The sequence below is a fragment of the Euleptes europaea genome, chromosome 9 (assembly GCF_029931775.1).
Source record: "Euleptes europaea isolate rEulEur1 chromosome 9, rEulEur1.hap1, whole genome shotgun sequence".
Lineage (NCBI taxonomy): Eukaryota > Metazoa > Chordata > Lepidosauria > Squamata > Sphaerodactylidae > Euleptes > Euleptes europaea.
Genome location: NC_079320.1, coordinates 3,557,371 through 3,580,715, shown reverse-complemented (window position 1 = coordinate 3,580,715; position 23,345 = coordinate 3,557,371). Strand labels below are relative to the sequence as shown.

Genomic DNA, 23,345 nt, shown 5'->3' with positions numbered 1-23,345 from the left:
GAAAACGCTACGGGGACACCATACTCAATTTCTGTACTCTATTTCAAGTCAGCTGTGACTTGAAGGCACTTTCCATCACCACCACCACCACCACCACGTAAATGTTGATTCTGCTGCTTCCCGGTTCATCCATCGGAATAGAACCGTCAGCCCTCTTTCCAACCATCAGTTTGGATCTTATTTCTCTGCTTCAGTTAATAAAGCCTGTGCTATTCTACAAGCACATGCACCCACCCCTAACAGAGACAACAACTCAAACAGGCGGAGCACATGAGAAACTGAAGGATCAGCCCTTTACTTAGGGCTACCTGCCCTGCAAGATCACTAGCACCTCTTTTAGCAATCTCACCCTTGGGGTGGCATATAGACTATCCCTTTTATCCTCACAACAGCCCTGAAAGGTAGACTCGGCAGAGAGAGGGAGAGTCATTGGCCCAAGGTCGCCCAGTCATTTTAAAGCAGAGGGGAGCCTTGAACCCGGGGCTCTATCCACTCCACCTGGTGGGCTCTCATTTGCACAGGGAGAGAGCCCTCAGTCGCAGCCCCACACCTTTCACGACTCACCCGAAGGAGAGCTTTTTGGATTTCTGGGTCGTGTTCATAGCTGGCTGCTTCAATGCATTTCATGACCGCCTCCGACAGCAGATTCTGCTCCTTGATCTCCCGCAGGTATTCATCGGCCTTCTGGCTCTCTTTCTGAGGGGAAAAGAAGATCCAAGCCCACTGTGGTCTGGGCCCTGCATATTTCCTCCCCCACACGGCTCTGCCCAGATTCTAGGGTCCCTTATGGAAGTGCAGGGCAGGGCCTTAAGAGCAGTGGCCCCTCCCACAGGAAGCTCACTGCTTCAAGAAACACACCGGGGCTCCATCCTGGACGACCAGCCAGGAGTTCAAGTGGGTGTTTTACTGCAGTTGGTTTTAATCTCTCTGTAATGCATTTTTATTTTATCCTTGAAGATAGTTTTAGAGGGTCTATAGCAGAACAGTCCAGTAGCACCTTAGACACCAACTAGATTTTCAGGGTATAAGCTTTTGAGAGTCAAAGAAGGGAGCTTTGAACCTTGGAAGTTTATACCTCAAAAATCTTGTTGGTCTCTAAGGTGGTACAGGACTCTGTTCTGTTTTATTTTCCCCTTCCTCCAAAAAGCTCATTACTTCTGACTTGCTCTCTGTATCATCACATGAAGCTGCCTTATACTGAATCAGACTGCTGGTCCATCAAAGTCAGTATTGCCTACGCAGACCGGCAGCAGCTCTCCAGGGTCTCAGACAGAGGTCTTTCCCATCACCTACTTGCCTGGTCCCTTTAACTGGAGATGCTGGGTATTGAACCCAGGACCTTTGGCAAGCAAAGCAGGTGCTCTAGCGCTGAGCCACAACCCCTCCCCAAACAGATCCTTGGTCCATCAAGGTCAATATTGTCTACTCAGACTGGCAGTGGCTCTCCAGGGTCTCAGGCAGAAGTCTTTCTCATTAACTACTGCCTGGTACTTTCAACTGGATATGCTGGGGATTGAACCCAGGACCTTCGGCATGCAAAACCGGTACTCTAGCGCTGAGCCATGGCCCCTCCCCAAAGAGGCAACAGTCCCTGGCACTAGCCCCTGCCGATTCTGCATTACCTCGTATGCCTTTTGGGCTTCCAGCAGCAAAGCTCCTGGTGCCATGGATGCAATCTTGAAGATCTCCTGGGTGGACTCTGAAAAGGAAGGGGGAAGTTCAGCTGGGGTTCAGGATCCACAGCAGAGGGGCAAAAGTCTCCACTTTATTTAATTAATAAAACATTTATACCCCACCTTTCCTCATGGTCCAAGGAGGCATACGATAACAGTTAAAAACATTTCCAGTTAAAACCAGAATCAAATAGCAAACCCCAGTTACCAGTTTATTTTTAGAGGAAGCTACTGTTTCTTTCTGCTTTACTGGAACACTGGGAAGACTCACCTGGAATCTCATGAAGGAATTCATGGGTGGAAAAGGAGAAAATCCGAACCCCGTCAAGCTCCGGCACCAGGTACGAATCCTCATCAAGGTGGTATCTGTGAGCGGCATTAAGGAATCCCCAGGACACACAAAGCACCATAACACTGGAGAGACTGGGTGAAGCTATATGATCAGCAAAGTGGTAAAGCTTGTCCTGGACTGTACCACTCGAAGATGCAAGGGGGGGGGGGGCTTTCCATAATTGGCATACATCCCCTTCACAGCATATACATGGTTCAGCCTGCCCTTATATTTTTGACAAGCTGTTTTTCTATACGCAGAAAAACAGCTTGCCCATACTGGACGATCAAATGCACACAACCCAATCTGCAGCCAGACAGTGCGAGGATATTTTCACTATCATGATACAGCTTCCCCTGCCGTATTAAAAAAGCAGCTTGCAAAGGTGCGGAAAAGCTTAATAGGAAAGAGATTTAACAGCAGCCTGCCAGGAGGTACAGGAGAGCTGCTTTTCAAGTTGTGTGTGTATACTACTTCGATGACGATTTGTATACACACAAACAGAACTCTCTTTGTACTTTTTTGAACTGGAACCTGCCTAATTAATCTGGCATAAGGTTTGTTGGCAACAGCTGACTTTTACAGACACAAGGAAACCTCCCCTGCAAGTTTCTAGTCCTCACTGTAGCAGAAAAGGTACTCTTAGTTGAAGGCTTGGAATCGACAACAGTCTATGCACAAGAAAAGATTGTAAGAAAAGCCCTACTAGATCAGACCAAGGCCCATCCAGCAGTGTGTTCACAGTTGCCAACCAGGTGCCTCTAGGAAGCCCACAAACAAGACGACTGCAGGGGCATTATAACATAAGAAAGGCCATGCTGGATCAGACCAAGGTCCATCAAGTCCAGCAGTCTGTTCCCACAGTGGCCTACCAGGTGCCTCCAGGAAGTCCACAAGCAAGACGGCTGCAGCAGCATTGTCCTGCCTATGTTCCACAGCACCTAATATAATAAGCATGCCCCGCTGATCCTGGAAAGGATAGGCATGCATCATAACTAGTATCCATTTTGACTAGTAGCCATGGATAGCCCTGTCCTCCATGAACATGTCCACTCCCCTTTTAAAGCCTTCCAAGCTGGCAGCCATCACCACATCCTGGAGCAGGGAGTTCCACAATGTAACTATGCATTGTGTGAAGAAATACTTCCTTTTATCTGTTTTGAATCTCTCACCCTCCAGCTTCAGCAGATGACCCCATGTTCTAGTATTATGAGAGAGGGAGAAAAGCTTCTCCCGGTCCACTCTGTCCAAACCAAGCATAATTTTATAGACCTCTAACATGTCTCCCCTTAACTACCTTAATGGTTTTGGTAGTTTGGGGGAAGACAATAGCCCACTATAACTCCCTGTCCTGTTCTCACGAACCTGGGCCTTCTTTGTATAATAGAATAATTGTGCTCAGTGAAACATTCAAACTGCCTCAGATCTCCCTCCACAAGAATTTCCAAATATACGATAGCTATGATATGTTTTCAGATTTCCGCTCTCCAAACTTCTCTCTTGCAGCATGCAGTCTGGGAGCCAACGTTATGATCAAACACACACACCTCTCCTCTTCCCACAGGACTTTCCTCCAAGGATACTCAATCCCCTTTGGGGCGTTCCCAGCCACAAGGAGGAGCCGGTCCCACGCCAAGGCCACCGCGCGCTGCTTGCTTCGAGGCCGGATACACCTGCCACGTCGAGAGACTGTCAGTAGGTAAGATGTGGGCACCTGAAGACCAACCTGTGCAGGCTTCCTCTATCATCATTCCCTCTGGTGCTAGCCCACCCTGCCCAACAGTACCTAGCAGAGCACAAGAGGCAACTCCTGGTCTCTGAGAAGTCACCTTGGTCTTTTCTAGTAGCAGAAAACATGCAACAGACATAGCAGGCCTCTCCCAGGAGGCCTGCAGAGGCCGCCTTTCTCTGCTTTTCCCAGGTCCCTCCCAAACCCCCAAACTGGCCTTCCTACTTCACTGCGATCCTGTGCGTTGGGGCAGCCATTTTGTTTGTGAACACTGCACATGCGCCGTATCATGAGGATGTGTGGCTTATGGAACTGGTGCATCACAGAACCACCAATTTCATTGGCGCTGTTTAAGAAAGCCAAACTGGCCTTCAAAATTCACTGTGACCTCATGTATCAGGGCTGCCATATTTGTGGGACCCACTTTCTTTTTGAACATTGAGTGATTGATGTCCATACTCACCAAACCATCTGCTTTGGGGGAGTTCGCAAATTGCAGGTGAAGTCGTACAGTTTTTCCTGCAGGGAGGCAGAGCCCAGACAAGGACGGGAGGGACACGAGAAGAGAAATCAGACAGGTGAGCAAGTTGGAATGCAACAGTGGACAAACAATACAGCTTTTGTTTAAAATGGAGGGCAAGTTTCTAGCCTTCATACTTATAAAGAGTAGGTAATGTCCAGGGAAATCTCAGAGGCTCACAAAAGGAGGACAAACAAGACATCTAGGGCTTGCTCTGCCGCTTGACTAGCAAAACAAGAAATATGCGGACGGAAAGGAAAATATGCACATTTTCTTGAGATGCATGATTTACTCCAGTTGCAGAATTGGGGTTACCGTTTATACTTTGCCCATGCCAATAGGTGCCTTCCTTCCTACCTTCCTTCCTTCCTTCCACTAGCTGGTGCGCAGACAAAACAAACAAGACCTGACAGCAGACGGATGTCTGTCAGGCTAGCCCAAGGGCACCTGGACTGCCAGTCTTCCCTGAGGGCCAAGGGTGAAATCCAAGATCCCATTCCCTCCCCATCGGAGTGGAGACAAATAGGCTTGTTAAGTGCTTGCTTTGGGTGGGTTAGCCTCCCAGGGAATGGCCACTCCTCCCACCCTTACGTTTCAGCCAGTGTGAGCGGCTACATGCTAACGTCACATCTGGGCAAAACCCTGGACGAAATGTCAGCGAATACTTTAAAACTCTATGGTAATACCACAGAGTTACTAGAGTGGTTGATTCACTGACATAACATCTGGGGCTTTGCCCAGACACGACACCGGCACACAGGCCCACTCGACCCGTCATACGTGATTTTCAAATCTCTGCGAGCCGGTGGAGTGGGACGGATGGGAGGTGCGGGGGCCACGGGTGGCTGTCGTCCTCCGTCCGGCGGGTCCACGGGTGGAGTTTGAACTTTCAGTTCATCCATGGCTCGGGCCATCTCCAGCATCACTGCTTGCATGGTATCCATCCGGTCCAGTAAATCCTGGCGCTCTGTCTGCCAGCGCAGCTGCTCCTCATCCATCTGATGAAGTAGCAGGGCTTCCTTTCGGGCGGGATCATCCTCGAACCCCAACCCGTGAACCACAGTCCGTCTTGACTGCACGTCGCTCTTCGGGGGCGACCAATGCCGGGGAGTTTCCAGCCAGCTCTCCAAGCGAGTTTGCTTGGCCTTTGTTCCCAAACCTGATCCAGAGTCGGTTCCACTGGTCGTCTTCCCAGTCGACTTCCCTTCCGAAGGGGGTAGGTCAGGTTTTTTGGGTACAGCGTTGTCCTTCTGGTCGCCGTCGTCCGGCTTGCCATTGTCATCCCCGTTGCCTGCCATAGCTGTCCAGGAACGGTACAGCAGCAGGTCAACGCGGCAGTGACTTGCAACTTAATGTGAGGGTTCCCCACCTCTCTGTGCAAATCCCATAAAGCCACTTGCTCAGACAGTCGTGCAGAAACAAGGATCTTTATTGAGAGCTTCAGAAGGTGTAAGCCATACACTGGTAAAGTTGCAAGTGATTACTGATTCACAAAGACAGAATTATAACCCCTACAGGGGAGCAGAGGTCAAGCATATGTTATGGGAAGCAATGGCTGTGCATGGTACAGAACATCAAAGCAATTAGGGAGCTTGTTAATACAATCTACTCTCCAAGGCCGTAGCCGAAGGAAGGGAGTCGGAGAGGGCAAGGGAGAAACGTGGGAAGAGAAGAGACACATTCCAACCTGGGCCCCGTCAGGCGCCGCGCCTGAACCAAGGGCATTGACCTGGACTGCTTTTACGAGTCCAGAGAGGGGGGGGTGGAAACCAGACAAATGCAAAGGCCTCACTCAAGGCAAAGACACACAGACCCTCACACATACCTAGGGATGGGTGAGATTCATCTGCACATCAGAACACAAATACCTTCTGACTGGTGATTCCAACAGGCAGGGCTGGTCTGTCACGCTAGTAGCTGCACGACACTCAGCGGAGGGCAGCAGCCTGTGAAAAGGGCATCGGTGTGGCTTCCGCCTGCATTGCCGTTCTTCAACTCCAAGGAGGGCTACAGGGAGCAGCGCTAAGCAGCCAGCCTTGGATCTAGCAGGGGTAGCGCCAGAGGGGGCACACGCTCTCCCCACTACTGAGCTGTTCTCTGCTAGGCTGGGTGCTGAATCGCTTCCTCCACAGTTCATCCTGGACCAATCCAGAGGATGCCCTGGGCAGCAAAATACCTAAAGCCTCCCCTGCCAACCTCATAGAATCATAGAGTTGGAAGGGACCACCAGGGTTGTCTAGTCCAACCCCCTGCACAATGCAGGAAACTCACAACTACCTCCACACACACACACAGTGACCCCTACTCCACGCCCAGAAGATGGCCAAGATGCCCTCCCTCTCATCATCTGCCTAAGGTCATAGAACCAGCATTGCTGACAGATGGCCATCTAGCCCCTGCTTAAAAACCTCCAGGGAAGGAGAGCTTACCACCTCCCGAGGAAGCCTGTTCCACTGAGGAACCGTTCTAACTGTCAGGAAGTTCTTCCGAATGTCTAGACAAAAACTCTTTTGATTCAATTTCAACCCATTGGTTCTGGTCTGACCTGCTGGAGCAACAGAAAACAACTCGGCACCATCCTCTATATGACAGCCCGTGAAGTACTTGAAGATGGTTATCATTGGCACGGGCAAAGTATAAAAGGAAGTCCAGATTCTGCAACTGGAATAAATCATGCAACTCAAGCAAATGTGCACATTTTCCTTTCAGTTTGCATATTTCTTGTTTTGCTAGTCAAGCGGCAGAGCAAGCCCTGGAAATCTTGTTCATCCTTCGTTTGTGGCCCTCTGAGATTTCCCTGGGCATCACCTAATCTTTTGGTTTCAGAACTTCACCCCCCAAGCGATGGCGGCTCACCTTCAAGTGAGACATCCCCATCCAGATGTAGCCGGTGTCGGTGAAGAGAGCCAGGTAGCGGTAGTTGAAAGACACCGCCATGCGCAGGTAGGAGCCGGCAAGGGGATTCATCCCCGGCAGGGTCTGCGGGCACAGGCGAGAGCAGCAAATCATGGGCCCTGGATTCGAATCCCATTCTGCATTCACCTCCTCCCAATTCCAACCCATGTCTGGATGTTCAACCCACTTCCGCTTCTCAGCTGGCCACCGACCACAGTGCAGTCGCCAAACCCCACTCAGTTTGGTTTTGGTCCGGATGATCACCTCAGACCCCCCCAACGCAACGCAATGCAACGCAGCAGAAGCAGAACCCAACCTCGCAGCTGTCAGAAGGTGCCCAACCCCCCCTCCCTGCCCCTTCGACACTCACGTACCACCTGGGTGCAGGTCGTGTTGTCCAGGAGCAGCAGGTCTTGGCCGATCGCCAGGAGGAGGATGGCCACTCTGTCCTGGCACAGGACAGCCCAGCATGAGGGGGTCTTCTGAAGACCTGGCAGGGGGCAGAGAGCCCGGATTAAAAGGAGGGCTTATCAGACGCGTGACGGAGGCGGGACAATATTTTGTACGTCTCCGATTGGCCACAGTTGCCTCTGACATCAGAGATGGGGCTTTGCGACCCATTAGCTAAAGCAGCTCCTCGCTCTTATTTATGTATTTATTTTCAAAATTTCTAAGCCACCCTCCCCAGCCAAGGCCATATGTATATATCTCATTAAAATTAAAAACCGTAGAACAGACACATTACGAAATACTAAAAACCCACAGATGGCACTTATGGCCCATATGCAGCATCTGCTGCGTCAGACAGACCAACTGACAACCAAACCCAGCACTGAAGCCAAGATAACAATGAGGTACAGTATGTATCATAAATTTGTATAATTAGATAGTGACTTATTCCACATCATAGGCAGATATGTGTGACACATGGTACCCCAATAACCATACAATCAATCGGAAAACCACACCACTGTATAAATACAACCAATTATATGGATAAATGAAACCCCTAGTTAAAGCCAGAGCGTTGTTATTTCCTTATAGAAATGAGATAGACAGACAGACAGAAAGCTCAATAGATAGAAAGCTCGATAGATAGAAAGCTCAACAGACAGATAGCTCAATAGCTCGCCCAATAGCTAGATAGACGCATGAGATTTTTCTTTAACAGATTCTGTATTTTAGGAACCCCATGCAGAAACAAACATACAAAAAAAGGCGAAGTTCGGAGTAGGGAAGGACACGAGGCCAAGGTAAAAACAAGCACGGACAACACACCTGGCACCTCAGGCATCCTGCGGAGCTTCAAGTCATCAACGTTGGTGGCCAGAATGAACCTGTGGGCCCCTGTGAGGATGGCCACCCCGGTCCCGTACTCTGTATGAAAGACTTTGGCCTCCACCACGTGGTTCTGCAGCACCTCCTGAGGAACACAGAGAGACCACGTCAGAGAAGGATTGGCTTTTGGGCAGGATGTCCAACTGTGTCATCGCCACAACCCTGCGAGGTAGTACTCTACCATTCCAAAGAGACAGAGAATTTCACACAGCAACTGAATGGCAGAAAAAGGCAGGCTTAGAAGTGCTTTCAATAAATAAAAATTAATGCATTTGTCAACCAGCTTTTTAACATCTACTCATGTTCAAAAATGTTTTTTGCATGAGCAGGGTTGATAAAACCACCATTAAATTGCATTTGGTCAAAAACATTTTGAACAGTTGGAGGTGAAGCGGACAGGGGAAAAATAGCAGCTGGTTGAGAGAAGTCCCTACCCTGACGCTGGCAATGTCCCAACACAAAGTCCCCACTTTTCTGTAATCTTGTCTGTGCAATTTTGCTCAAATGCTACAAAGTCTATACCAGGGTCCCAAACCTTTTTGAGCTTGTAGACACCTTTGGAATTCTGATACAGCGGGGTGAGCATAACCACAAAATGGCTGCTGCAGGGGGCGGAGCCAGCCACAAAATGGCTGCCACAGCTTACCTTCAACCACACAGTGAAGATTCTTGTGCTATGCTGGCAGCTGCTGCCAAAGCAACGTTTTTGAAAATATGCACAGCCAATCAACTCTCCAACGGGCCAATCAGAAGCCCCACTGGGAAAAGCCACACCTAGCCCCACCCGCTTTCTAAAAACACTTGGCAGGTGCCAGGAGAAGCGTTGGTGGGTGCCCCCGGACTCAAGGCTCGCGTCAGCTTTTGAACAGAAGTAGATAAACTGTTGAAAGCCCAGTTCCACAGTACACACTGCTCTGCCTTTAGCTGATGCCAAAAATGAAAAGTTACAGTTGGCTCAGTGCTCCCCCCCACATGCACGCTCATGTGCGCACATGCCACTCACGTTGCCCATTCTGAAGCAGCGCTTGAACTCGCAGAAGATGCTGTAAACGAGAACCGAGCCATCTTCCAGAATGCAGAGCAGCTCTTCACCGGCCGTCCAGCCGAGGTGCACTGCCGGGCTGTTCTTCCACTGGGAGAAGGAGTGAGAGAACACCATGTTGGGTACCATGCAACGCTTCTAGTTTCAGGAGGCAGGGCCTCGAGGGGGCCAACCCCGACGGCAGCTTGGCCGGCTGCACCTTTCCTAAGCGGCTGCTTCACAGCAACACCAGGGTTACGCTTGCCCTTATGAACACATGAAGCTGCCTTATACTGAATCAGACCCCCCTTGGTCCATCAAGGTCAATATTGTCTACTCAGACCGACAGCGGCTCTCCAGGGTCTCAGGCAGGGGTCTTTCACATCACCTACTTGCCTGGTCCCTTTAACTGGAGATGCCGGGGATTGAACCTCGGACGTTCTGCATGCCATGCAGATGCTCTACCACTGAGCCACGGCCCCTCCCTTCCTTCCCTGCAAAGCTTAACAGTTTTTACCATAGTTCTTTGCCCAAATACCAGAGCGTCTCCCGCATTGTTGGTGACATGATGATGTCCCTTCTAGAAGTGACACCATCATGTCACCAACGATGAGGGAGATGCTCTGGTATTTGGGCAAAGAACTATGGTAAAAACTGTGCCGTTGGAGACAAGGCCTAGGCCTCAATTTGCAGCTGGTAAGACCCCTGCCGGCCACGTGAATGGCACAGGGGTAGGGGCCCCAAAGTGGGGGATCCCTCAGTCCCGGTGGGGGTCTGGCAACCCTAATTCAGGCACTTCAGGCCAGCTTGACATGATGCCTGAATGCAGCCTAGATAATTAAGAACCTGAAAGGAGGTTTCTGGCCCTTGGAGGAAGGACAACTGAAGAAAATGGGGAACAAAGAAACTCAACCTGAAACTATTACGCCACACTGGTTGACTCTTTTCTTCACGTTTGCTGATGTTATACACATCCTGAACAGAATAATATATATGTGTGTGTGTGTGTGTGTGTGTATACATATACATAAGTGTATATATGTGTATGTGTATATATATATATATACACACACACACATATATGTGTGTGTGTGTATACATATGTGTGTGTGCATGTGTGTGTGTGTATTTATTTATTTTTACCTTGTATAAAGTATACGTCAGGATGTATATTGTAAAATTGTGTATGTATGACCTCTGAGGAAGGGCTGTAAAAGGCCAAAATGCGTCTGGTCAGATTTTGGTCATTTTATGAACTTACATTAACTGTTACGTGTTGGTAATATTTGTAACTTTGTGCTTTTTAGGAAGCCTGTATATTAGGCCTTGTGTTTTTAAATACAATTGTGCACAATATATAATAAAAATAGATGTCTTGGTTGCTGTATTAGATAGTGTTTAGCTCAATCCCTTTGGTTTCCCCTCAGAGGGAGGCCCATCTCAGCAACAACGGGCTGGAGGCTCCACTCACCCGAGGGTTGCCAGTGCTGGGTTGGGAAAGTCCACAAGATTTTGGGGTGGAGCCTAGGGAGGGTGGGGTTTGGGGAGAGTAAGGACCTCAGTGGGTATAATGCCACAGAATCCACCCTCCAAAGCAGCCTTTTTTTCCTCCAAGGGAAACAATCTTGGTTGTCCGTGGATTAGTTGTAATTCCGGGAGATCTCCAGGCCCCACCTGGAGGTTGGCGGCCCCACTCACCAGAGTGCTAGCCAAGCGGACCCCCGAAGCAGAATAGATGTGCAGCTCCGGCCGGGAACTGGGCGATTTCTCTTTCTTGGGTTTCAGCAGCGCTAAAAGAAAAAGACGTTACAATCCTCCAAATCCCCGGCATCCTCGGTTCTCATCACTCTTCCTTGTACGCTTATTAAAGCATGGACGAATCGTGTTTCCATTATGTATGCATAATGACTGGCCCACGGTCACCCAGCGAGCTTCCATGGCAGAGCGGGGATTTGAACCTTGGTCTTCCAGATACGAGTCTGACACTCTTAACCATGACGCCACCCTGGCTCTCTCTTGGGGGGCCTTGGGAGAACTGAGGGGCTATGGGGGATATCCCCTTTCCCAGTGGGAGGGGTGACTGGGGGGAGGAAGCGGAGTCCTCTCAGACACCAGGCCTAACAGGCGAAAGTATAGAAGCAGCTGATTTTGCGAATTTAGGCAGATCATTAAGTTCCCTTCAATAGCTCAGCTGGCAGAGCAGAGGACTGTAGAGGCGTTGCTTCAAAGCGGGGATCCTTATGTTGCTGGTTCAATTCTGGCTTGAAAGAAACAGAATTTTGGGGAGGGGCCATGGCTCAGTGGCAGAGCATCTTCTTTGCATGTAGAAGGTATCAGGTTCAATCCCCGGCACCTCCAGTTAAAGGGACTAGGCAAGTAGGTGATGTGAAAGACCTCTGCCTGAGACCCCGGAGAGCCGCTGCCCGTCTGAGTAGACAATACTGACTTTGACGGACCGAGGGTCTGATTCAGTATAAGGCAGCTTCATGAGAGAGAGGGAAGGAGGGGATGAGCCAGCGCTCGGCTCTCATGACCCTTTCTTACATGCCCACAGTCATGCCAATCGCCACTTTGGGGTCAGGAAGCAATTTTCCTCCAGGCCAGATTGTCCAGGGATCCTGCAGGGTTTTTGCCTTCCTCTACGCATGGATCAGGGGTCACTGGGGGAGGGGTGTGGAGGTAGTTGTGAGTTTCCTGCACTGTGCAGGGGGGTTGGACTAGATGAGGTCCCTTCCAGCTCTATGTTTGAGTAAACCTGCCAACTTGGGTCGTACCAATGGGTCCCCCGTAAGGTGCCGCAGCTACCAAACACTCCCGCAGGCCTTCTTCCCGCAGCTCCCAGGCCATGGAGTACAGATCCAGTTTCCTGCAAGGAACAATAAAAGGGGAAACAAGCAGAAGGAAACGTTAAGAGGGGCAAAGCGATTTTTCTCCCTTGCGCCCCAAATTGGCTATCAGCAGGTCGGTCAGAATTCAGCGGGAACACGGAATCCTTGCAGAATGGGACAGTGGGTCAAACACACAACCCCAGCCCATTTTCGTTTTTAAAAGGGAACAAGTTCCTAGGCCCCAAGGTTTGTTGTTTGTTTTATTTATTTAAAACATGTATTACATGCCTTTCTACCTTATAAGAACTCAAGGAGGCTTACAATGTAAATAAGAAAATACATAGAATGTGTAAAAACCACTAGTTAAAAACAATAGTTCTACAACTGCCGGTTAGGCAGGAGAACTAATCAAATGCTGCCATGAATGAAACTATATTTAGTTGCCTCCTAAAGATTGAGAGTGAAGGGGCTGCAAAGACAAGCTTAGCGATAGGTGAGCAATCTTTGCTAAAACCAGCGATCTTTGCTGAAACCAGCGATCGGGGCCGTGTTTCAGTCTATTGCACGACTTCCTTCCCTCTCACTCCTCCGCAGTTAGCACCACAACACCAGATTCAAGGAATGGAAAGAAAACATGGAGAGATGTTCAAGCGGCATACTTTAGCCTGGTCAGAACCGCTGAGCTATTCGGGATGCATAATGATGCACCCAGCCTGGCTGCCATAAGAAATGTGAAAAACCAACTAAGGTTTTACTTTTGAGGGACCAGTGCAGCTGTTTCCGGGATGGTGAGATCCTGATGTGTCTTGGTGCTTGCACATGGGTGCACCGACAGAACGTCCATGTTGCAAATCCATACACACCCACTCTGGCTGAAGTATGTTAATGGCGGCATGCAAAAGGATGCTGAGTATGTGCCTCTGCAGAGAACTACCATCATGTAGCTGTTAGAGTAGGGGAGTCAAACTCAATTGTTACAAGGGCCAGATATGACATAAATGTCATTTGGTAGGGCCAGGCCATGCCTCGCCGGCCCAGATCGAGAGTTGGGGGGTGGCGGCTGTCTTGAACACATGAAGCCGCCTTATATTGAATCAGACGCTTGGTCCATCAAAGTCAGTATGGTCTACTCCATGGTTCCCAACCAGGGGTCCATGGACCCCCAGGGGTCCGCGAGAACTAAATTAAGGTCCGCAAAACAAAGTTCTAAACCCATAATAAATTAATATTTTCAATTAAAAGTTCTCTATTATAAAAAAATATTCAAATATTATTCTAAGTTTAATGTTTCACTAACAGTTATGATTAAAGTTTATTTTCAAATTCTCGGAATTTTTATTTTGAACCTTGGGGTCCCTGCACCGAACAAAAAAGTCCTAGTGGTCCCTGGTCAAAAAAAGGTTGGGAACCACTGATCTACTCAGACCGGCAGCAGCTCTCCAGGGTCTCAGGCAGGGGTCTTTCGCATCACCTACCTGCCTAGTCCCTTTAACTGGCGAAGCTGGGGATTGAACCTGGGACCTTCTGCATGCCAAGCAGATGTTCTACCGCTGAGCCACAGCCCGTCCCCAACTCATGTTGTTTGACATGTTTGACAAACCTTATGTTTGACACCCCTGAGGGTCCAACTAGCTTCAGGAAGGACAGAAAAGTTCCCCATTCTCCCAGGGCAACCTCGCAAAGCAGTAGTCAGAGGAGTGGTGCTCTGAATCAGGGCCTCCTTAGTCAAGCCTGACATGTTAACCCCTGTGCTGCATTTAGGGTTGCCAACCTAGGGTGGGGCCTGGAGGTTTCCCAGGATTACAATTGATTTCCAGACTACGCAGGTCAGCTCTCCTGGAGAATACTGCCGCTTTGGAGGGTGGGCTCCATTGTATCATACCCCAGGGAGGTCCCTCCCTTCCCCAGACCCTGCCTTCTCCAAGCTCCACCCCCAGATCTCCAGGAATTTCCCAACCTGGAGTTGGCAACCCTAGCAAGCAAGAGTCTTGTGACGCCTTCTGCAATAGCAGGGAGGGAGAAGGGAGCTTTGGGAGGGGGGGTGCAGGGTTCCCAACGCCGGCCCACCTCGCAAGGTTGTTATGAAGGCTGCAACAAAGCAAGGCCTAGGGAAATCCTTTGCAGGCTAAGCATCATTATTGCAAGGAGGGGGGTGGATTTGGGGAGGGGGGTGCAAGGGAGAGCTCAATGGCATCTCGTGGGAGGGGGTCCAGGGGCTAGGGTGGGGGGCTGGCACTCACGGACCGGTAGTAAGCCTCGTCCCCCAAGGGGTTCCAGTCGGCCGTGTAGCAGTCCATGGCTGGGGGAGCCTCCTCTGCGCCTCCTGCCCGGGCACTTCCGCCCTCACCGCCCGTCCCAGGCAAGCGGGCGGAGCGAAGCCGCCGCCGCCATCTTGCCCGAGGGCACCCAGGCCGTGGGAAAGCGGCTCTCTGCTGCCCTCTGGAGGGAGATCGCAAGCCGCCTCCCGAGTCAGCCTCGCGGGGCGAGTTGGGTTCCGCGCAGTTTTAACCTCGCAATTTAGGGAAGAAAGGTGACATGGAGAAAGTGGGTCTGATAGGTCTGCCTTATTGCATCAAGGTGTGCGTGTTAAGTGCCGTCAAGTCGCTTCCGACTCACGGCGACCCTATGAATGGAAGTCCTCCAAAACGTCCTGTCATTGACAGCCTTGCTCAGATCTTGCAAACTGAAGGCTGTGATCTGATCTTGCAAACTGAAGGCTGTGAACTGAAGGCTCAGATCTTGCAAACCATTTATAGCAGTGGTTCCCAACCTTTTTTTGAGCAGGGACCACTAGGACTTTTTTGTTCGGTGCAGGGACCCCAAGGTTCAAAATAAAAATTCAGAGAATCTGAAAATAAACTTGAATCATAACTGTTAGTTAAACATTAAACTTAGAATAATATTTGAATATGTTTTTTTATAATAGAAAACTTTTAATTGAAAAGATTAATTTATTATGGGTTTATAACTTTGTTTCGCTGACCTTAATTTAGTTCTCGCGGACCCCTGGGGGTTCGTGGGCCCCCGGTTGGGAACCAGTGCTTTATAGAGTCAGTCCATCTCTTGTTGGGTCTTCCTCTTTTCCTGCTGCCCTCAATTTTTCCTAGCATGACTGTCTTTTCCAGTGACTCTTGGCGTCTCATGACGTGACCAAAATACGACAGCTTCAGTTTAGTCATTTTAGTTTCTAGGGTCAGTTCAGGCTTGATTTGATCTAGAACCCACTGATTTGTTTTTTTGGCAGTCCACAGTATCCGTAACACTTTCCTCCAACACCATATTTCAAAGGAATCTACTTTCTTCCTATCAGCTTTCTTCACTGTCCAGCTTTCACACCCATACATAGTAATAGGGAATACGATGGCATGAATTAATCTAGTCTTGGTGTCCAGAGTCACATCCTTGCACTTCAAAATCTTTTCTAGCTCCTTCATGGCTGCCCTTCATGGCTGTCTCAATCTCCTTCTGATTTCTTGGCTGCAGTCTCCCTTTGGGTTGATGGTGGAGCCAAGGAATAGAAAGTACCAAATAGCAATACCAAATAACAATAAAACAGCAGGAGGTTGAAGATTCAAAAGCAGTTTGTTTTATTGGCCTATACACAAAACGCCTGGTGAAAATTGCCCAAAGCGCAGGACAATTCACACACACATCAAAGGACTGCAAGCACAAATATAGACTTCGATAATGGGTGGTTACAGAGGCGTAATACACACGTAAGAACCCAAATGCCCAATACTCGGGACCCCCATATTAGCATAACCTATTACAGTGTCAGTTGCTGCTTTGTTTGATCCTAAGTTACTGCCTTCTTATCTTGGGCTTTGATTTCTGCAAAGGCTCTAACTATGGAAGTTCCTAGCTGGTTTTTATCTGTGGAAAACCAGCTTATGAGAGCATACTAAGATCGTCTATAGCTTCTCTAATTAACTTCTAACTAAAGGGTAAAACGTGGCCTCTTTAGGTTTGAGGCCTGCTAACATCTATGGGTGCTTGGTGTGACTTTATAATAGATGCCAACTCTTATATGCTGACTCTGGCATGTTTATAAGTGCAGATTATACTTTATTGATTACAAAGAATATATTTCAAATCAAATAATACATTTCCCATAGCATATAATGATTCAGGCATTTCAGATCCCTTTTATATGTGGTGTGGGAGGAGAGTTTTACAGATAGTGTGGACCCCCCAAAATACAAATCAATGGGTTGTATATCAATTCAAGCCTGAACTTGCCCTAGAACTGAGGTTATTGTTAGGGTTGCCAGCCTCCAGGTGGTAGCTGGAGACTTCCTGCTATTACAACTGAGCTCCAGCCGATAGAGGTCAGTTCACTTGGAGAAAATAGCCACTTTGGCAATTGGACTCTATGGCATTGGTCCTTCCCCTCTCCAAACCCCACCCTCCTCAGGCTCCTCCTCCAAAATCTCCACGTATTTCCCAACCTGGAGCTGGCAACTCCAGCTATTGTAGTTTGGTCACGTTGTGAGAAGATGAGGCTCATGGGAAGAGACAATAATGCTAGGAAAACCTGAAGGCAGCAGGAAAAGAAGAGAGAGACAACATGAGATGGACTGACCCAATCAAGGAAGCCAAGGCCTTCAGTTTGCAAGACCTGAGCAAGGGTGTTAATGATAGGACATTTTGGAGGACAATAATTCATAGGGTCACCATATGTTGAAAGCAGCTTGACAACAGTTCACACATACACACAGATTTATATGAAATTCTGAGGACTGGCATATTTTTGAAAACAAAGTGAGAGATTTGTTATGAAGCTATTGTACTTTAGGAGCCCCGTGGGACAGAGTGGTAAGCTGCAGTACTGCAGTCAAAAGCTCTGCTGCTCACGACCTGAGTTCGATCCTGACAGAAGTCGGTTTCAGGTAGCCGGCTCAAGGTTGACTCAGCCTTCCATCCTTCCGAGGTCGGTAAAATGAGGACCCAGCTTGCTGGGGGTAAAGGGAAGATGACTGGGGAAGGCAATGGCAAACCACCCCGTAAACATAGTCGGCCTAGGAAACGTCGGGATGTGACATCACCCCATGGGTCAGGAATGACCCGGTGCTTGCACAGGGGACCTTTACCTTTTTATTGTACTTTGGTCACATGAGAAGACAAGACTAATGGGAAAAGACAATTCACAGTGGGTAGCCGTGTTAGTCTGTTTGCAGTAGTCAAAAAGGGCAAGAGTCCAGTAGCACCTTAAAGACTAACAAAAAGTGAGCTGTGGCTCACGAAAGCTCATACCCTACCAGAAAATATTTTTGTTAGTCTTTAAGGGAAAAGACAATAATGCTAGCAAAAGCTGAAAGCTACAGGAAAAGAGGAAGACCCAACCTGAGCTAGATTGGCTCAAAAAAGGAGGAGGGAAGAAGAGGAAGGAGAAGAAGAGGAGAAGGGGAAGAAGAGGAGTTGGTTTTTATATACCGACTTTCTCTACCACTTAAGGAAGAATCAAACCAGCTTACAATCACCTTCCCTTCCCCACAGCAGACACCCTGAGAGAGCTCTAAGAGAGCTGTGACTAGCCCAAGGTCACCCAGCTGGATTCATGTGTAGGAAACAAATCCAGTCATCTTGTTTGTGGGCTTCCTAGAGGCACTTGATTGGCCACTGTATGAACAGACTGCTGGACTTGATGGGCCTTGGTCTGACTCAGCAGGGCTTTTCTTATGTTCTTTTGTCAGATTATCCAATCAAATTCAGCATCAACTTCAAAGGCAATATATAAGGTGAAAATGCTGACTTGGAACTCATCAAGAAATTCAACACACCACGCCATCCTGGCTTAAACAGAAACCTGGATTTCCTAACACTTTACAATCTGTACTAGCTCTACCTTTTGTAGAAATTTTACTCCGCTGTTCTTCAGATGTCATATCATAACATCTCTCTTTATGGATGAGAGTTAATCCTTCTATTGCAGTCTAACACGGTTACCCTCTGAAGCAATCTCCTTATGTTTCGGACGGTTCCTTCCAAATTAGTTGAGTTTCCCCTGCTTCATTATTCCATCTTTATTTGTATGTAGGGTTGCTAACTGCAGTTTGGGGGGGAAATTCTGGCACCAGGGAGGGTGGGGTTCGGGTTTGTATGGTATAATCCCCTAGAGTTCGGGGTATCAACCTCCAAGCGGGGGTGCCTGACAATCTCTCAGAATTACAACTGATGTCTAAAGATCAGCTTCCCTGGAGAAAATGGCTGCTCCAGAGGGTGGACTCTATGGCATTATACGCTACTGAGGTCCCACCCCCCCAAACCCACCCTCCCAAGACTCCATCACCTTAAATCCCCAGGAATTTCCCAACCCAGAGCCAGCCACTCTACACAGAGTCTGTCCTCCAAAGCACCCATTTTCTCCAGGTAGAGTTGCCAACCTCCTGGTGGTGAAGGAGAAAAAAAGACACCTCTGTACTATTATCAGGAGGATGAGAAAACCAGTACAGGAGCAATGCTGATAACCATGCCAATATATTATAGCTACATATACACTTTACAGTATGTGGTAATGAAACCACCAACAACACATACATTCAGTACAACAGAGGATGTACAAAATCCCACAATTAATTTGAAATATAAATCCTATAAGGTAAGTATTAAATAAGTCCTTTGAATTAGCTATCTTGGTCTTTTCTCAAAACAGATGCTGCAAGATGAACAGTCGAGGAGAAGACGATCGTTTCGGAGCACAAGGGCTCAGTTCTTCTTTAGTCCTTCAAAAAATGCAATGCATGCAATCCTATATCACCATCCATGTTGTGTAGTGTGTGTTAAGTGCTGTCAAGTTGCTTCCGACTCATGGCGACCCTATGAATGAAAGTCCTCCAAAATGTCCTATCTTTGACAGCCTTGCTCAGATCTTGCAAATTGAAGGCTGTGGCTTCCTTTATTGAGTCCATCCATCTCTTGTTGGGTCTTCCTCTTTTCCTGCTGCCCTCAAGTTTTCCTATCATGACGGTCTTTTCCAGTGACCATCCATGTTACCAGGTTTCAAAGAACAACCTTTTCCAGAATAAAGTGCATAATGCTTCCCCAGAAGGGTAAGATGCTGAGTTCCTTCCACTCCTGGAGATGAGTTGCAACCCTGGGAATGCTCCAGGCCCCCCATGGAGGTTGGCAACCTCAGATCTCTCTCGGAGAAGACTTCAGAATGGCAGGTACAGTGGATAGGGTGCTGGACGAGTATCCGGAAGGTCCAGGTTCGGGGTCGTGGTGGGGAGAAAACGGAGGGGAGGAGAATGCTTTGTGCCGATCAGCTGAGAAGGGTGCGGTGTAAATGAATGAATGAATGAAATACCTAACGTGCTCCGGTCTTTGCACAGAGAATCACACCCGAGCTGCTCAGGACAGGCGCAGCTTGGGGAGAACAAACTCTGGACTGGGCATTTACTTGTAGGGATTTACTTGCACCCAGAGCGCAGATCCCTTGCTCCAACTTTGAGCATCGGCCGGCTCCAGTTTCGCTTTCGTTTTCTTGAAATCACTGGATTTTTTTTTTTTAAGCAAATTTTACTCCCCAAAAGCCCAGCATCGCTGATGCACGAGCGAGATGCCGAGAGATGCTTTGCATCTCCAAAGCGGGGGGGGGATCACGTTTGCACGCTGCCTTTGCAACCGTTTGCACCCCACTCCTTGGAGGGGCAGAGACCCTTCCCGCCAGCCGTCTCCCCCCTCCTTGCAAGGGAACTGACCCATGCGGGATTCCACCCCCTGGCCCTCCCCCCTTCCAATGGGGCCAGGCTGGCCTTGAGTGACAGCGCTGCGAGCCAAAAAGAAGGCTGGCCAAATGCCCCCCCCCCCTCCCGGGCTAGCTCCCCGCCTCCGGCTACATCTGGCTGCGCGCTCCGGAGTTTGGTGGCTGAAGTTGGGTTTTCCCCCAATTCCCTGGCGGTCTGCATGGGGGGTTTCTTTTTTATTGCAAGCGTGATATTGCTCCCCTAGCCCTGCTTGTGGTGAGTTGGGCAGCTGAGAGGAGGGGGGAACGGGAACTCTGGGTCCTGGGTTCGAATGCTGCCTCTGCTCTGACTTCTCTGCACCAGACCTGACAGGTCGGCCTGCGGGATCCGCTCCGCCGCGTGGGGGAACTAAAGCTTCTGCAACGTTGGGGGAGAAATCCCTCTGGGCTACTTTTCAGGTCTGTTGTCAGGGTGGTAAACTAGGGTTGCCAGCTCCCGGTGGAGGCATTCCTGGAGATATGGGGACCGGAGCCTGGGGAGGGAGCGGAGCAGGTTATTAATGGCATAGAGTCATCCCTCCAATGTTGCCATTCGCGCATCTCTGTTGCCTGGAGATCAGTTGTAATTCTGGGAGAGCTCCAGGCCCCACCTGGAGGTTGGCAACCCTGCTGCTAACAGACAGACATGCAGGTAACAGGCATATATGTGTGTGTGTAAATATATATATTATTATATATATATATAAATGCTGTGACAACAGGTGAGGGCAGAGTCCCTTTGGGGTTATGTGCGCATGAATGCTTTGGGAAGGCATGGTGGGGAATGTGCACAGGCAGTTGGAAGGGGTTGGAGGGGTGTGTGTATCCATGTACAGAGCCAACGCATTGGCTTTCCTCCCCGCGTGTGTTGATTGCATTTGTGCGGAGCCTGCACATGAGCTGTAGGACTGATTCACACATGCACGTGGTTCACTAGATCGCCGTACGCTTTTAGAAAGGCCCTGGAATGCGTGAACGGATTCTGTCGGACTGTGCGAGTTGCTGGCCTGATGGCAAAACTCATAAGTGTTGCTTGGCATTGTAGTATTCGAGCAATGTGTGAAATCCACATTAGAGTGTGTTGAAGGACCTGTCAGGTAAGTGCTTATGCAAATAGTTGTGCACCTGCCTTTTCAGACAGGAAGGAATTTTTCTTCCTGCTCAAATCATTTTCTTCCTGCTCAAATACAAAACCATTGTATTTTGGGTTGGGGACCTGCGGATTGGCTCGCTTGCTTGAGTCGCCTGAACTTGTCTGTTGTGTAGGAGATTGCCCTGCAGTGATTCCCAAGAGGTGTCTGTGCTAGTTTGTTGCGGCCAAAAGGAACAGCAAGCCCCCTGTATCGCTTGAAAGATGGAAGCTTTTGCTGCAAGTTTTCATCCGCAGAAGCACTGCAAATAGCCGGGTTAGTACTTGGATGGGAGACCACCCAGAAAGACCTGGGGTTGTTCTGCAGAGGAAGGCAGTGGCAAACCACCTCTGCTCCTGTTTTGCCTGCAACGCCCTGTCGATGGGATTGCCATGAGTTGGTTGTAACTCGATGGCACGTGCTTCTTCTTAGTCCATGGGAACTTATGCTGGAACAAAGAAATCGCTACCCCTTAAAGTGCCCCGCCTGTCTTTTTTGTCTTGCTTGGGCTCCACTTCTCCCCACCCCACCTCCTGACAACTGTGAGAAAAGTTTGCAAAACTTTCTCTCTTCCTGTCTAAAGCTCTCCTCCCTCTGTGTGTGTGTTTGGGGGGGTGTAGGAAAAGAAGATAAACTTGAAGGCCAAAAAATGGGGATGTGGGAGTGGAAACAGAAAGGCCAAACTCCTTTGCCTAGGGAGAGCATATTAATGGCTTCCCCCCCCCCCAAAAAAAAATCTTGTGGGCTCAGACTCTCCGCCCTTCAACAGCTGCGTGGCAAACGGAAATCAACAAAAGCAAGTGGTCGGGAACTTATGCAAAAATAGTCAGTGTTGCTACATCGAACCAGGACATGGTTGGCGTGTGCCAGTGGTGAAAACAGCCAAACCAGGTCATAGAATCATAAGAGTTGGAAAGGCCATAGAGGCCATCTAGTCCAACCCCCTGCGCAATGCAGTACAAATAAATGCCAGGTCATCCCCTGGCAAGCTAATTTCTGCAAACTCTGGTGTTTCTGCAGACCCAACAGGTCTTTCCAGATACATAGAAAAATATAACGTTCCAGGAGGCACAGAAAGTTGAAACTGGATGAGTAGGGCTGCCATCTCTGGGTTGGGAAATTCCTGGAGATTTGAGGGTGGAAGGTGGGAAGGGACCTCAACAGGGTGTGATGCCGTGGAGTTCACTCTCCCAAGCAGCCTTTTTCTACAGAGGAATTGACCTCTGGAGTGTGGAGATCACTTGTAATTCTGGGAGAACTCCAGGCACCACCTGGAGATTGGCGACCGAAGTTGAGAATCAGCTAAAGGGAAAAGGGGGGGATTATGCTGTTCAAGCCTCTGAGTGTGTACACAGTCTGGGGAGGGGTGGTTTCATTGGTGGTGGAAAGCATTGTCAAGTTGTAGCTGACTTATGGCAACCCCATAGGGTTTTCAAGGCAAGAGAGGAACAAAGGTGGTTTGCCATTGCCTTCTTCTGCTGTAATTACCCTGGACTTCCTTGGTGGTCTCCTATCCAGGTATTAAAAAGGTAAAGGTCCCCTGTGCAAGCACCGGGTCATTCCTGATCCATGGGGTGACGTCACATCCGGACGTTTACTAGGCAGACTTTGTTTACGGCAGTGGTTCCCAACCTTTTTTTGACCAGGGACCACTAGGACTTTTTTGTTCGGTGTAGGGACCCCAAGGTTCAAAATAAAAATTCCGGGAATTTGAAAATAAACTTTAATTATAACTGTTAGTTAAACATTAAACTTTGAATATATATATTTTATAATAGAGAACATTTAATTGAAAATATTAATTTATTATGGGTTTATAACTTTGTTTCGCGGACCTTAATTTAGTTCTCGCGGACCCCTGGGGGTCCATGGACCCCTGGTTGGGAACCAGTGGTTTACGGGGTGGTTTGCCAGTGCCTTCCCCAGTCGTCCACACTTTACCCCCAGCAAGCTGTAATCCACATATTAATCAGGGCCAATTTCCCTTTGCTTCCGAGATCTGATGAGATCAGGCTGGCCTGGGCTGTCCGCATCGAGGCAAAACTTCCGATTAGTTTCATTTTAACCCCAGTTGTTTTGCAAGGGCAACTGGGATGAGCACAGCTGGTGTGAAATTGAGAGAGTGACATCATCTGGACAGTTTTGTCTTTGGTGTCT

General features: G+C 48.9%; 1 protein-coding gene across 1 annotated transcript in view; it reads right to left on the bottom strand.

The window, feature by feature from the left end:
* The window catches only part of VPS16 (VPS16 core subunit of CORVET and HOPS complexes), a 33,973-nt gene extending 19,339 nt beyond the window's left edge, over positions 1-14,634 (bottom strand). The window contains exons 1-12 of the mRNA XM_056855362.1: positions 14,580-14,634; positions 12,282-12,373; positions 11,206-11,297; positions 9,490-9,618; positions 8,427-8,571; positions 7,523-7,638; positions 7,110-7,232; positions 4,197-4,252; positions 3,588-3,677; positions 1,945-2,039; positions 1,623-1,699; positions 565-696 (exon numbers count right to left, since the gene is read on the bottom strand). Coding sequence (XP_056711340.1) covers positions 565-696; positions 1,623-1,699; positions 1,945-2,039; positions 3,588-3,677; positions 4,197-4,252; positions 7,110-7,232; positions 7,523-7,638; positions 8,427-8,571; positions 9,490-9,618; positions 11,206-11,297; positions 12,282-12,373; positions 14,580-14,632 — 1,200 coding nt within the window. The 5' untranslated portion in view covers positions 14,633-14,634. The remainder of the gene's footprint in view (positions 1-564; positions 697-1,622; positions 1,700-1,944; positions 2,040-3,587; positions 3,678-4,196; positions 4,253-7,109; positions 7,233-7,522; positions 7,639-8,426; positions 8,572-9,489; positions 9,619-11,205; positions 11,298-12,281; positions 12,374-14,579) is intronic.
* Positions 14,635-23,345: the final 8,711 nt, after the last annotated feature.